The sequence below is a fragment of the Lissotriton helveticus genome, chromosome 5_1 (assembly GCF_964261635.1).
Source record: "Lissotriton helveticus chromosome 5_1, aLisHel1.1, whole genome shotgun sequence".
NCBI classification, from domain to species: domain Eukaryota; kingdom Metazoa; phylum Chordata; class Amphibia; order Caudata; family Salamandridae; genus Lissotriton; species Lissotriton helveticus.
Window position 1 is genome coordinate 1,324,738,098 of NC_136065.1, and position 16,052 is coordinate 1,324,754,149.

At 48.3% G+C, this 16,052-nt stretch overlaps 1 protein-coding gene across 1 annotated transcript in view; it reads right to left on the reverse strand.

Annotated features, from left to right (window-relative positions):
- ARL8A (ARF like GTPase 8A) overlaps positions 1-13,096 on the reverse strand; it is a 222,894-nt gene extending 209,798 nt beyond the window's left edge. Inside the window, exon 1 of the mRNA XM_078644165.1 lies at positions 12,765-13,096. Coding sequence (XP_078500291.1) covers positions 12,765-12,887 — 123 coding nt within the window. The 5' untranslated portion in view covers positions 12,888-13,096. The remainder of the gene's footprint in view (positions 1-12,764) is intronic.
- Between the last annotated feature and the right edge of the window lie 2,956 nt (positions 13,097-16,052).

Sequence of the window (16,052 nt, forward strand, 5' to 3'; positions counted from 1 at the left end):
GACGAGGAGTTCTGGGCGCGAATGGCGGCGGACCCGGAGGCGATGCCTCTCACCAGCGCCAGCATTGCCTCCCTTTTGTTATCCGGTATGGCTGCGGAGTCGAGCTCTATGCCTAAAAATGACAGCACCATACTCGGACCGTGTGTCTTCTCTGGCACCAGGGGAACCCCCAGGTAACCCATGAAGTCCTGAAAACTGTGCAGCAGCCGCTGAAAATCCGTCGACCTGGGCCGTCCCACCAAAAAGAAATCATCCAAATAGTGCATCACCGTCTCAGAGCCTGTGCGCCAGGAAAAAACCCACTGCAGGAAAGAGCTAAACCGCTCAAACAACGCACATGAAATCGAGCACCCCATCGGCAGCGCTTTGTCTACAAAGATGCCGCCGTCAAATTGGATTCCCAACAATTGGTAGTCCTCGGGGTGCACCGGGAGCAACCTGAACGCCGATTTGATGTCACACTTCGCCATCAACGCCCCCGGGCCTCCCGCCGCCACCATCTTCCGCGCCACATCCACCGACGAGTACAAGACCGACGCGAGCTCCGCCAATATGAAATCGTTCACCGACGCCCCCTCCGGCCATGACAGGTGCTGTATCAGCCGGAACTGCCCTGGCTCCTTCTTGGGGACCACTCCGATGGGGGAGATGATCTGGTTCGGAATCGGCGGCTTAGCGAAGGGGCCAGCCATCCGGCCCTCCCTCACCTCCTTGAACAGCTTCTCCCGCACCACCCACTTTCGTGCGTGCACCGGCTTCAAATTCTCCGCCCAGCGCGCAATCCGAGGTCGCTCGTACCCCAACCGAAAACCCTCCCCGAAGCCCCGTCGCAGCACCGCCGCATCGTCTGCCTTCGGGTATGCCACCAGCAACGGCTCCAGCCTGTCCAACCTAACCGGAGTATGAGCCTTTTCCAACAGCTCCTGCTCCCCCCCTACCTCCCCTCCGCCCCCCGGTTTGGTTGCCCGCCACCGTGTGTTGCAGTCCTGCCGCCACATGCTGCTGTCCTGGGGCACCTCCAAGTCCCCAGCAGGGCCGGGGAGGCTGGAGGGGGTGTGCCCGGCGGAGTGGGGCGAATGTTTGGCGGCGGGACAGAGGACGTCGGGGGAGAAGGTGTTTGGACACGGATCGGACGGACGAGTGACGGCAGCTCAGGCGTTGTGGGTTCTGCGGCACGCCCTACGGTACATGGGTGAGGACCCCAAGGCTTTCGGAACGCATTCCTTTAGAATAGGGGCGGCGACGGACGCGGTGCGTCGGGGTGGGGAGCAGAGGATATCAAACGTCTGGGTAGATGGAAGTCGGATTGTTACAAGACGTATGTCCGGTTGTGGGGGGTAGGCGGGACGCTGTAACAGGGATGTTTTTCTGCCCTCTTACATGTGTGTCTTTGCAGGGCTGTGGCAGGACCAGCGGCGGAGATGATGCAGATATACATTGTGGGGCATTCATTTGTTAAGAGAGCGGAAAGGTCTGAATGGGACAGGCATCGGAACCTGAATTTGGAATTGGGCGACAGAATGTTTAGATGTCATTGGCGGGACAAAGGAGGGATGCGCTGGCACAAATTGATGGCAGTTTTGAACACTGTGGTGCGAGGAGGGGTGTTTCCGGATGTGATGGTGGTACACGTGGGGGAAAACGACTTGGTGGTGAGCAAGGGTCTGGCCTTAGTGAAGCAAATGAAAAGGGACCTCCTGGAGATTAAGAAGAAGTGGGTGGGGTGCCACGTCATATGGTCAGAATTCATCCCAAGGAGGGTCTGGAGGGGGGCGGAGCGCCCAGGGGCTATAGATAGGGCAAGGAGAAAAATCAACAGAGACATGAAGGACTTTTGCACGAAGGAAGGGATTGGGCGTATGGAGCACCCGGAGCTGAGGTACGGGGCGGTGTATTTTTTTAGAGAGGACGGGGTTCACTTATCCCGTTATGGGATGGAACTGTATATAATTCAGATGAAGGAGGCACTGGATTTGGCTTTAGGGGTGCGTAGGTATCCAAAGGAGGGGTTTTCCTATCGGGGGGTCGAAAGCCATTAAGCGGCTTTCGAGTGGCGCTTTTCCTAGAGTTAAAAGGGGGGAAAGGGTAGGAGGCCTGGGCTTGTTATGAAAAAGGGGGGGGGATCACTGAGTTCAAGGAAGGTCCAATTTGGTAACGAGGCATGGGTCAGGTGGTATGCTGTGGTTATGTTGTGGGTGTTGTTTTATGTGAAATGGGGACAATCATTTAGGGTAGGGGGTGGGAATTTTGGTCAGGTAGTTCTTATTTAGTGAGGGGTAGTTTTGTTCGGCACAGGCCAGGTTTGTTTATTTAGAATTCACCTGCTTCCAATAAAGCGGCCTTTGTCACACTTTATCACTTGTCTGTGGTCGTTGTTTCCCCCCCCCCGCCCTCCTGGGTAGGCCTCAATGGGGTTTTGGGGGGGGCGGCTGACCATCGGGAGGCCTGCCACCCCCGGGGGGCTTTGGGGCCAGGAGGGAGAGGGGGGGAGAGAAGCTAGGAGACCACGTGGGATCCTGGGACTTTTGGGCTGGTTGGGCTGCCTTGGGCGGTTTGGGCTGTCACTGGGCTTGCTTTGGGCTGGTTGGGCTTCTGGGCTTAAGTACGTCCATGTTGAGTCACTAGCCACCATTTTAGTGGTAGTGACCCAGCAGTCGGAAAGGGCTCCCTGGTCGCGAGTTGTTTCCCTCCCGCCCTCCCTACATCTCGCGGGGGTCGGGGGGTTTTTGTCCCCAGGGGCTTCCGTTTTTCCCCCGTATGGCCGGTCTTTCTTTGCATTATGCACAGGGTGATTACTGGGGGCAGGGATCGCCTTTCCTTAGAAGGAGTTTTCTTGGGGGTATGGTGCATCAAAGTTGGCAGATGTTGATGGCTATCGTGTCGCTGGAACAGGTGCTGCGGTGCAATTCAGGATGATGGGGCTTTTCCTAGAGTTAAAAGGGGGGAAAGGGTAGGAGGCCTGGGCTTGTTATGAAAAAGGGGGGATCACTGAGTTCAAGGAAGGTCTGGGTCAGGTGGTATGCTGTGGTTATGTTGTGGGTGTTGTTTTATGTGAAATGGGGACAATCATTTAGGGGAGGGGGTGGGGATTTTGGTCAGGTAGTTCTTATTTAGTGAGGGGTAGTTTTGTTCGGCACAGGCCAGGTTTGTTTATTTAGGATGCACCTGCTTCCAATAAAGCGGCCTTTGTCACACTTTATCACTTGTCTGTGGTCGTTGTTTCCCCCCCCCCCCCCGCGCCCTCCTGGGTAGGCCCCAAAAAGAAAAGACTATAGGCAGCTATGATAATTTTTATCAGGCACAGCTCGCACTGGAGAAATGCATTTAAAAAATGCCCTCTGTAGTTAAAATGTATTTAAAAAATGGATCACTTTCTCTTTGCTATGGTACAAGAATATGGTAGACCTAATATCCTCTGACAAAAATATCGTGTCCTGGAAATCAGATACCAAAACCATCATCCCATTGCAATAATAATTAATAATAAAGTTTGACCCCAACAAGATGTTTTTGGAAATGATATTTGGGACAAGATATGAAGCCAGGCGATATTTTGTCAATAATTGTTTGACATACTCTCTTTAGAAAGCATGCAAGAGATGTAGGATGGAATTTGACAAAAATGTGTGATGAATTATTGTACTTTTCAAATGTAAAATAGTCACTCATTCATTGCCATAGGAGGTGGAACGATAAACCAAATAGCCAATAACAGGAGGCAAGAAATATTTGCTCCCCTGAACTCCATTTTACATACATTTTTAAGACTGGTGGTGACAAAAATCTGGCAAACAGCTGTTCTGTAAAACCAAACAGTAAAACCATGCTGCTTAGGGTGGCAGCAGGTCGCAGTTCCATTGCTTAACCCGCAACCACGTGAACCACATTAGCGTCATATCCAAGGGAAAAAAAAGAATATTAGGCGAAGACATGACTCCAGAATATATATTCCCACTAATATGGTCGTAAATAAAACCACTATAAATTCAGTGTTTAAATGATATACACTAAAAGTTAACAACATTTAGAGTCAAGCATATATTCAGAGTGGTGAGATCAAGACTTCAGAGAGTGATGCTCAGAAGTTTACTGGCTGCTCAGTAAAGGGAATGTGAGAGCTTAAAGAAGGAGTTGGGGTTTCAGGGCGTGCTCCTCTGGGCATTCGAAGAGGTCGTCATCAGGACTTTAGAGAAGGTAGATCAGAGTATTTAGACGGCTTTTCATGATGTCGTTAAGTGCATGTCCTGTTGTCAAAGGAGCAGTTCCAGGCATTGGTGAAGGATGTGCAGGGTGATACAGATGTTTAAGGGGTTAGAAATATATATCCACAGACAAAGAGATGGTTCATCAAGGATTCTGTGTGTTTAGTGAGAGCCGATCAGGAGTTCGAAGGAGGACTATCATGGGTTCCGTGAGAGGCGATCAGGGGCTCAAAAAGGACCAATCCAGACTTGACGAGGGCTGTTTTGTGGTTCGTAGAGGGGAGATCTTGCATTTCATGAGAGCTGGTCATGGGTTCAATGATGGTCAGCCAAAGGACGGTAAGAGGTAGAAGAAGGTTTGAACCTGGTCCAGTAATGGCCGATCCCGGGCTCCACAAATGACTGTTGGGGCTTCAGACACAGCCTGTCAAGGTTTCAGATGCATGACGTAAGGGCTGGACACAGCGGCCGATGAGATGCTGTCCTGCATCCCTGGAGCAGGAGCCTATTACAGGGCATAATGCACTGCTGAGCGGTCAGCTGACCGGTGGATTTGCATTTCAGCAAAAGAAATGCCATAAAATGTGGCTCACGTAAAATCCCTCTATAGGAAGGAGGAACAGCGAGAGCTTAACTTCCCCTCAAGTCCATAGCAACCCGTCTTGCAATAAATCTTACAGTACAATGGACCAGCCTCTTCCACATTAGCCACGGTCTCTCGCGCGCCTGGAGCTAGAACAGAGACACAAAATAGCTATAGAGTGTAGGTTTACAGAATAAAAAATCCGAATCAAAGGACTGTAATTAAACGTTTCATGTTGCTCACTTGATTTGCTGGCATAACCTCAACCAGGCTGAAATCCGTCATAAACTGTACATCTGCACCACGTGCCATCAAATACTCACTAAACAACTTCGTACTCTGTGCTGCGCAAGCCGCCACCAAATTGCCTTTATGCACACAGAAACACTCATAAGTACTGGTTTTACCTTAGAAACAACTGATCACATAATTGTGCATTTATTTTTTTTCTAACTTTAATGCAGGGCTGACAATAAAGGTAGAACAGCATGAATGCGTTTGGAGCTGGTCAGCCACTGTAAGGTCGGTAGGACTGGACCAGAGATGTAGCATATCATGTAACTGGATCTGCCCCACCCACCTCTAGGCCAGTCTTCCTCTGTCTATTATTGATTTTATTTTTCTTTGTTTCATTTAAAACATGCGGTGTGCACAGGGCCGCCTTAACAGCATTATAGCAGTGCATTGGGCCCTGCCTACACAACCACTCACAGGAATAAATACGTTTAAGAGAAAATGTGTGTTAAATTCTGGTCTGCATGGGGCCCCTATGCTCGTGGAGCCCCCGGGCAACAGCCCAGCGTGCCCATGCGTTAAGACGCTACTGGTTGTGCACACCGATTCATCTTGAAGGAAGCGTGTTTGAAAACATTAATATCTAGGTTGACTAACAAAGAGGCATGTACAAGAATGCACAGACACACAATTTCACACACTCAAATGCACACAAAGGCTCATAAACAGATAGATACACGTTCACTCAATTGCACTAACGTGGGTGAGCCATTAGAAGCTCGGGCAAGGTAGAACCTGATGCCAGGCTCAGCTCGAGGTACTCTTGGACCCTGTAGCCCATTGCGAGATTGTCTTTAATGAGGCTTCTGTCTGCCAATGCTGATCAAGGCCTGGCTCTTCAACTGAACACCTAAGCGCAGACGGACCGGCAGCCATCCCCCCTCCCAGCACCTTGAGACCCTCATGGGTGAGTAGCGCGCTTTACAAACCCTGATTGATTGAGAGGAGAGTGGAGTGTTGTAGAGTGGAATGGCAGAGAGTGGAGTACAGTGTTGTAGAGTAGAGTGGCAGAGAATGTTGAGTATTGGAGTGGCAGAGTATGGAGTCGCGTAGAGTGACATACACTGCAGTGGCATAGAGTAGAGTGTTTTGGCATAGAGTGTTGTAGAGTATAGTGGTGTAGAGTGCGGTGGCATTGAGTGCAGTGGCATTGAATTCAGCTGCATAGAATGGGGCATCATATGATGTAGTGGCAGATTTAATGGGTGCATAGTAGGGTGCAGTGGTGCAGACTGGAGTGCGCAAAGTGCAGTGGCACAAAGTAGAGTATAGTGTAGTGATGTAGAGTACAGTGGCGTAGAGTGCAGTTATATAGAGTAGCATGGCGTAGAGTGGTGCAGAGTGCAGTGGCAATGAGTTGAGTGATACATAGGGCTGTGGCGCAGAGTAGAATCTAGTGGCATAGAATGCAGTGCTTAGAGTAGAGTCGAGTGGCATAGAGTGAAGGAGTAGAGTGGTGCAGAGTAGAGTAGCATAAAGTGGTGCAGAGTGGAGTAGTGCACAGTAGAGTGGCGGAGTGTGCAGAGTAGAGTGCAGTGGTTTAGTGTGGACTAGAGTAGCTTAGAGAGCAGTGCCATAGAGTACAGTGATGCTGAGTATAGCGCAAAGGAGTAGAGTACAGTAGCATAGAGTGCAGTTGTGTAGAGTGCCTTGGGATAGAGTGCAGTGGGTAAAAGTAGAGTGGCGTAAAGTGCAGTGGCCTAGAGTGGAGTGGCATAGAGTAGATTGTTTCAGAGGAGAGTGAAGTGGTGTAGAGTGGAGTGGTGCATGGTACAGTGCAGTTGGTAAGAGTGGCATAGAGTGTAATTATGTATATTAAAGTGGTGTAGCGTGCAGTGGTGTAGCGTGCAGTGGCATAGAGAGCAGTGGTGCAGAGTAGGTTATAGTGGCTTACAGTGGATTGGTGTAAAGTGCAGGGGCAATTGGATTGAGTGTTCCAGAGTAAAGTGCATTGGCGTAGAGTGTATTGACACAGAGTGCAGTGGTGTAGAGTGCAGAGTTGAAGAGGGGCCTAGAGTGCAGTTGTGCAGAGTAGATTGGTGTGGCCCAGACTGGAGTGCTGTAGAGTCCACTGGTGAAGAGTGCAGTGGTGAAAAGTGGCAAAGAGTGCATTGGCATAGAGTAGAACAGGGTAGAGTAGAAAGGCATAGAGTGCAGAGAGTAGACTGGAGTGGAGTGCAGTGGAGTGGAGTGGTGTAAGGTGGAGTGGTGCAGAGTAGGGTGGAGTGGCGTAGTGTGGAGTATTCAGGGTGTGGTAGCACACTGCCATTACAGGCAACACATATTTTATTTAAATGATCATTACATTTGCACAGAAATGTAGTTTTAAAAATAAAAGCTATACAGTGCACATATGAAAATGTGTGGAAATTGCGTCACTTAGTGTAATGATTTGTTTTGATCATATTAAAGTATTTGTTTCCACAACATTTCAGAAATAACAAACAACGGGCTTCCTAATTCTGATATACTCTGAATTACTTACACTGTTCACTTAAAAGTTGCCATCTGCTAGAAAAAACAATCTTTCCTACCCCCAGTATCCAGCAAGATTATCATATAAATCATCTCACTTTGAAGTCAGGAAAAGAAAAGTAACCACTCAGCCTTGAAAGACAGCACCTGACATTTGACCTCAATCTTTGAATACACAGCAAATGTGATGATTTAAGAACAAGATTTATGGGCCTGTTTACAGAAAGGGAGCACGCAGAAGGATACTGTAAATAAGGTTTGGACAAGGTAGGGATGGTATAAACTCGAGATGGACAGCCCAAAACAAATAAAGCCAGCAAATGGAAAGCAAGAAAACATGAGTTACAAACCACAAAACCAATGGCAAGCAAAGGGCAGAATGCATTTCTAGGTCAACATTCTGACTGCCTCTGAGATGTCTTTAGCAAACAAGACGCTGCGATCGGAAAAAAATGACAATGTAATGAAGTAATGCTATTACAAAATGCACTGCATTACGCCCTATAATTTGCCTTTTCTAGACACTAAATTAGTCAACCCTGTCACATAATTTAGTCCTCCCCTACAGCATGATTCCAGTGGCCCTGATTACAATGTTGCTTCATCTAATAAGGTTGGCCACATATTAAAGAGTACAAATGACAAGGGAAATGCCCCTTAGTTCACCAATGATATTGTTTTAAAGGTGGGGGTAGGGGCAGGAACATTTAAAAACTATAACTATTAATAAACGCCTCTCAATGCAGTGACATAATCAGATGTACTAAGGTGAAACGCTTCCACATGTTGAAGAAAGACAATTTTTTGAATTTTTAAAAAACCTTATCTTATTTTTACATGATGTTTGTGGAAAGATTTACATGGCAAACATTTGCAGGCCTCGACTCATGCACAAGCTCTTACAGACAAGCCAGACCCTCAGCTCGGCTCCGGCTCGGCTCTTCCTTTTAATTTGTTGGCTCGCCCATCTCTAATACAGAGAACCACACCCATAACCACAGGGGAACCAGGTGCCTCTTGGGGCTGTGCTCTATTAACCCATCCTGCTTCATTTTGTGTTCCTAAAACTATCCAGCCTATTGTAAAAATAACACTTACAGCCAGATGGTGAGCATAGTGGCCTTATGTACAGATAGTAGAGGAAGGCAGGCGTATGCCCTCTGGAAGGACAGGGAAGGCTTTCATTAGAGGGAGAAAAGAGACACTAGAAAAGGAAGTGGAAATATACCACAGAAAAGAGGACAGAGGTGAGCTTATCCCACGGACAGAGAGGTGGGCAAGTACCACAGAGAGGTGACATACGACATAAAGTGGATACATGCACAAAAATGATAGAGGATTGGGGAAGAGATGTACATCAAACCCAGGGTTACAGCAGAGGTGGCAATTTACTCAGAGAAAGGATAGAGATGTGTGTATACCATACGTAAAGAGTATTGAGGTAGGCGTATACTACCTCAAAGATTTAGGAGGCGAGAACGAGAGAGGAGGACTTAAGGGTGGACACACAAGTACCACACAAAGAGAGAGTGTGAACAAGTATTCTAGAGAGAAGATGCTTGGAAAACACTAACACGAGAGAGACCACACATATACAACCACAGACATAAGGCAGAGTTTGGCACAATCAAGGGGAGGGTACTTAAAGAAGAGAAGAGGGGAGCTATACGAGGCAAGACAGGAAACAAACAAAGTCAAGAGGGAGGCCAGAGAGTCAGCTCATATCTTAGGAAGTGGGCAGAGTGGTAGATAAGTACACACCAGAAAGAGGGGCAGTTGTGCAGGAATAATGAGTAAGAATTTGGTCCAGGCGGAGGGTGAGAAGTGAGCCATTTAGGGACATGATCTGCTGGGGCTCCGCACACAGGCACGAAACCCAGCCGCCAAATCGCGCCGCATATCGCCAAAAACCGGCGCCCCAAGGCGTGAATATGGAGAGAATCTGGTGTTGGAGGCTGAGCCCTGTTTGGATGCGGGCTCTCAGGAAAACCACCTCCATCTGACACCGGCCCCAGACACAGATGGCAGCCGTCCACCGCCGGAGCCAGCTCCCGATCGGCGGAGCCCGCGTCTTTTGCGAGGCTCCTGCAGCACAACCTACGGGGCGGAGGACTCACATTGGAGGAGCGGTGAGTCAGCGAACCTACTGTCGGCACCTGCGGAGCACGCTGTAATGCCCGCGGGCATGCGCAGGACCGGACCGGGGACTGCCCCCTTCTCCCGCCGATGCAACGGTAATGCAGCCAAGAATCCAGGCCCGCGCTGACCTAGGGGGCAGCAGTGAGGAGCGACCCGCCACCTCCCACCTGGGGTCAGCGGGCGAAAGGCTCTGTGCTGTGCCCCCAACCTGAATCCCAGTAACACTAGTCCCTCTGGGATGCCTGGTTCCAAAATGGCGCCCGTCGGACTTAGAGGCTGACTCTGGGAGAGAGGAGAGTTGCATCCCAACACCGGAGCACTCTGTCCACTGTGTAGAGGTAGGCTGCCACGCCCCCGTGACGACCGCTACCCCTGGGGGGATGGGCATCGCACCCCTACATGTGCCAAGTTGCTAAATTATCTATGGAACATGCCTGGCTTTGAAAAGACGGCTGCACGCCCGTGCTGGATCTGAGCACTTGAAGCCTCTCCCTCACAGAAGCAGTTGGTGCGGTTATTATCTAAAGCAGGGATCGGAAGGGGGAGAGCATCGCCCGCCCCCTTGTTAACTTTTACGGACTCTGCCTACTTGGTTCGGCCCAGCACAACCTGTATCCAGCATGCTGCTTCCCTCACCAAAAATCCTGAGAAAATCTATCTGTATATATATGTATATAGAGATAACTCTAACCACTAGTATATGTAGTAGACCTTTTACTCACTACCATTCTTATGTGATTCTTAGAGTTTATCCATTTGTATCTCTTCCTTGAGTGACTTTACAACTTGTACATTTGCAATGTTCTCTGTTAGTATCTCTTCCTTGTGTGACTTTACAACTTGCACATTTGCAATTTTTTTCTGTTTGTATCTTTTATGTAACTCATTTAATCCTAAATCCTTATGTATCGCAACTGGTTCTTTTGTAAAGTGTAGGAAAAAATCAAAAAGGGGGAGTGAAGAGGTGGTGCCGATGGGCACCAAGGTGGGCACGTCCTCCTCTTTACTAGGATTTTGTTAATCAAAAGGGTCCACCTCACGTAGGGTGAGTGTATATCCAGATGTCAGTGGAATACACCTTGTTTGTTAAAATACCCCTCACACACCAAAAGGGCCCTTGGTGTCATGCTTCATCATCGGGGTCTTCCCGTCCCGCTGCGGGACGGGGCAGTGCTGCGACAAGCGACTACGCTGGAGCACCTTTAGATGGGGGTGCTATGTGTATGGAGTGAGTGTCAGTGTTTCGAGGCATGAAGCCTCTTCGTCAGGACCTAGGGGAAGATCCCCCTGTCACTCACTAGTGTTACTCCACAAAAAGTAGTAAAAAAGTGTATGTACAAAGAATGGGTGAAGAAAATAATCTATCAATGTGTGTAGCTATAAATTTCATAATTACACAATTCGTACTACTGTCAAACTAATGATGTAGTATGCTTATCAGGAAGAGGAATCAATGCCTCATGAGCCGGTTCAAGACAGAAGGGTAATATGGGGTCCCAATCAGCCCCCAGCACGGTGGTGCTTCCTCCTTCGTCCGTGACAGTAGTACGAATTGTGTAATTATATAAATTTATAGCTACACACATTGATAGATTATTTTCTTCACCCATTCTTTGTACATACACGTTTTTACTACTTTTTGTGGAGTAACACTAGTGAGTGACAGGGGGATCTTCCCCTAGGTCCTGACGAAGAGGCTTCATGCCTCGAAACATGTTGACCCACACTGGAGAGAGAGCCCATTAACCTGCTCGTTCTCTCCGCTTCACTATTTTTAATAATACCAGCCAGTGTTTATTAAATATTTTTTCTTACCACTAGGCCAGATATTTTTTAACTTCACTCTCTTTATCACTCCTGACCCCACTGACACTCACTCCATACACATAGCACCCCCATCTAAAGGTGCTCCAGCGTAGTCGCCGATGATGATGATGATGAAGCATGACACCAAGGGCCCTTTTGGTGTGTGAGGGGTATTTTAACACCAAGGTGTATTCCACTGACATCTGGATATACACTCACCCTACGTGAGGTGGACCCTTTTGATTAACAAAATCTTTTGTAAAGTGCTCTGACACATTCGGGTAATGTTCGCGCTATATAAAATCGCATTAAATAAAATAAAACACACACTTATGATAAAATAAAATGCAATTTTTCACTGATTTAGCTGGAGTTACTTAACTACCGTAGAATAGGGGGGCTGACGACTTCCGGGGGAGGAACAATGGTTGTATGTGCTTTAAGCTCTGTGCCAAAGGAATACGACTAATTTCCATTATTTTTTTTTACCTCTATAGCGTCCCTGCCGCCGACCCTCGACACGTAGCAAGACAGGCCATTCATTCACAAACATCTGAATCCTACTCCCCATATTTATGGGAAACACGTGCATTCCTTGCAACCTCTGACAGCTTGCGCGTCACGTGCGCATCCGAGCAGCCATGAGCATCCGCTTCCGCAATCTGTACTCGGAGTGTCACTGCTGAAAGAGGGTGTCTCTGAAAGATAACGTTCTGTGAGGGCGACTCTGCACCCTTTGCGCCGTTAAAAATAAAATATATACTAACGGGCACACAATGTGTCTAGATGCCGCTGACTGGGGCACGAGCGCCGTGAAAATGACGGTTGTTCACCCCGACTCACATCCCCAACCCCCACCCGCTATCTCTTTGCACCCTTCCGCCCCCTCGCGCACATTGATGCCCTACCTCGCCCTGCTGCTGCTCTGTAGCCCCTCCCCCAACATATGATCCCCGGACATGTACTCAGGTCGTTGCATCTTCCTCCCTAGGCCTTGCACTAAAATATGCCAACACTGTTTACATTTCTATAATAAGCTCTATTATTCGCACTTTGCATAGCCTATGAATGTTTCCTGATCCCCCCCGTCCACCTCATCAACACCCCACCCCCAGCCTTCACCTCCATGGCTGCTCCTCTGAGCACAGCCGCCGCCGCCTGTGTTTTCATGCGCGCGCCACATCCATTCAGTAAAAGATACGAGGCCGAGCATCCTCGTGCAGGCAGAGCGGACAATGGGGAAGAGGCGCCGGCGCATCCCTTACCGCGATCACGTTGACGAAGGTGGTCTTGCCCGAGTACTGCAGGCCCACCAGTGTCAGCTCCATCTCCTCCTTCCAGAAGAGGGCCTTGAACCAGTCCAGCAGCTTGTTAAACAAAGCGATCATCCTGAGGCCGGACAGGCCGCGCTTCCGTCCTCCTGATCTCGAGGGTCCACCGAGTCCCACTGCAGACCCCCGGCCGAGAGAGAGCGGTGTCCCTGGGATGGCGAGCCGCCGTCTCCTCCTCCCGCTGCTGCAGCCTCCTTCCTCTTTCCTCCCTTGCTGCTGTCGCTGCCTGCCTCCGAGCTGCCTAGGAACCAGCCTCTCTGCTTGGCTCGGTGATACACGTCCAGGGATGGGTGGGGTTTCGCTTTCCCCAGCTTCCCACAGGCTGCTGCTGAAAGGGGACAATGCAGGAGATGCACTCAAACACAGTCACTCCCCACAATGTTGCACACACAGGCAGGGCAGATGCTCGCTCCCCCCCAAGACGCCCTCTGCCATGGAGGATGCCTTTAAGGTGCTCATACAGCTCTTCCACTGCCTGTGATACATTTTATTCTGCCATCGAACTGCCAGTATTGTACTGTATTGAAATTACATTTATAGAGCGCTAACTACCCCTGACGATGCGTAGAAGCGCATTAAATGTCCGTAAAAACGCATATTCTCCGCTTCCTAGCAAGCCATATTTCCTCCATAATTTTACTTAACTTTTTTGGAGAGAGTAAATTGTAATATTTAATCAGTAAGTGAAGTTATTTAACCTTAATACTTCCAAACATACATACAATCCGTTTAATTTACAAAAGAGGTGAAAGTAAATAGGTAGGTGAGAATTTCTCTATTGTTGCATGTTTGGTATAAATGCTGAAATGGACAGGATGTTGTTTGAGAGAAACAACCTGCATAGACATGCTTTGTTATTAGATCCTTTCATAACTGTCCAAAACATTAAACTACAGAAAACACAATGACGGTAAATCACAGACCATCATAGATGCTTGCAAAGAAAAATGTTTCTGCCATAGCTTAGAACAATATCTTTTATTAATGCCCATTAAGCTTCATATTTTAAACACACAGCATACTCGAAAGTCTTGCATTTCTTATCGCCTAATATATTTTCCTTTCGCCATTAAAGCACATCCAAAAAGGGCTTACCTGAAGTACTGATAGTGTAATATGACCTAAATAAAGCTTTTGTCTACCTGTTGTTTCAACTGGCCCTGCTAAAGTCAGACATATTATTCAGTGTATTCATTAATGCAGTTTCCCAAACTGTGGGTGGGCCGCAAGCTGATTTCTGGGAGTCACGAATGTCCAAATAATACATAAAAATGCCTTTCAATTCTGTATACATCACGTCACATTTGCTGCGCTTCAAAGACAAAGTTCAAATGTCAGGCCATGTCTTCTGAAAAATTGGTGATTTTAGTTTTTTTTACGTGGGGATTGGTGTTTACAAACTCCACCAACTTTTCAGTCAGAGTAAAAAAAGCAAAGTGAGATATGTGACAATCTTGCTGGGGTACAGGGAGAGTGAAAAGAAAGGCGGTAGGATGTCATTGTTTTGTAACACACAACAAAATGTATATACCTATAATTGAACTGTACACATGCAAGGGTTAGGAAATAAAACACGAAGCACATTTTTTGTAATTTTGAAATGTGATGGAAACAAAGATTTTAATAGCATCAAATCAAACCAAAACACTTTTACTGGTGATGCACAAATGATACATTTCACTGAAACACAATTTCCATACGTTATCAGTTGTGTGCAATATAGTTTTTTTTTATAAACACATTTTTATTGATTTTACAAAGAAATACACCAACAGTGCATCATAAACCCATGAAAGTTGTGGATTGCATATAAGACTCAGCGCTACCCATCAGACAAATACAGTTAAAATACAGTTATTTGACAAATAGGCAGTCCCCTCAACGATCAGCCCACCTGCCCCACCCATTTCCCCACACTCTGCAATATTTCCTGGGTCACCCACGTTCTTCATACATAACCTTCTCCTGCGTGGCGCACCAGGCCCGCCATCTTCCGACACTCGGGGGCTCCGGGCATTTCCATGAGGCCGCTATGTCTCTCTTAGTGACCACCAATGCTGTAGTTAGAAATACTTTCTCGTTCCTAGACCCATCTAACCCGTCAGTAATATCCTGGATTGTGTGCTTAGGGTCAAGGGGGACTTCCCACCCCAAGATTTAAGTAAGCTCTTCCTCTATGTCCTTCCAGAACCGCGCCAGGTCGGGACAGGCCCACACCATGCGAAGGAAGTCCGCTGGGTCATGACCACATCTAGTACAGGCTGGGGTCAGACCGAACCCAGCCCGAAGGAGGCGCGCCGAGGTGAGATAAGCTGTGTGTAAGTAGTAGAGCTGGACCAGGCGCAGCCTAGCGCATGCGGTGACTGTTCTCGGGGCCATAAGGGCATCACACCAGTCCTCTTCCTCTAGGGGGCCAACCCAGTCCTCCCACTGAGCCCGCAGTCGGTCCAAGGAGTTGGGAGTAGTATTAATCAGTGTACGATAAATACGTGAGATGCCACCCTTCCCCAGGTCCCCAAACATTATCTGAGCTTCAGGTGGGCTGTGGTCGGGGAGCCGTGTACCCGTTATAAGGTGTGAACGGAGGGCATGTCGCAGCTGCAGGTACCTATAGAATTGTGACTGGTGTAGTGAAAATCTGTTTTGGAGGTCTCCAAAAGAGCGCAAATGGTCCCCAATCCACACATCTCCCAGCTGCGAAATACCTATGAGGTCCCAAGCCCTGAAACCCGGCAGTTTGTTCACTTCTTTGAGCCAGGTCCCATTCCACAACGAAGTACACTGTGTCAGCGTGTGCGTCCACTTGGTGTGCCACAGTGCAGCCCTCCAGGGCAGCAACACCGAGCGTGTCACATCGGGAAGGCAAGTGGAAATAGGGGCTCCATACATCATAGACTGAATCTTAGCAAGGCCCAGCTCTCCCAACTCGAGCCTGTAGGCCGGGTCCGACCAACGCCCGTTGAACCATTCATGTAAGGAGAGAAGTCGCGTAGCAAGGTAATATTAATAAAGATGAGTCATTACTAGGCCCCCGTCAAACGAAGGGATCCTACAAGTACTCAGCGCCAGTCGGGACCTACCTTTCCCCCACAAAAACCTGGAGACTATACAATCTAGTTCATGCAACCAAGTTTTAGGAAACCACAATGGGGTGTTTTGAAGGACGTAAAGGAAGCGGGGGAGGTCCATCATTTTAAAAAGGTGCAATATAGTTTTAACAGT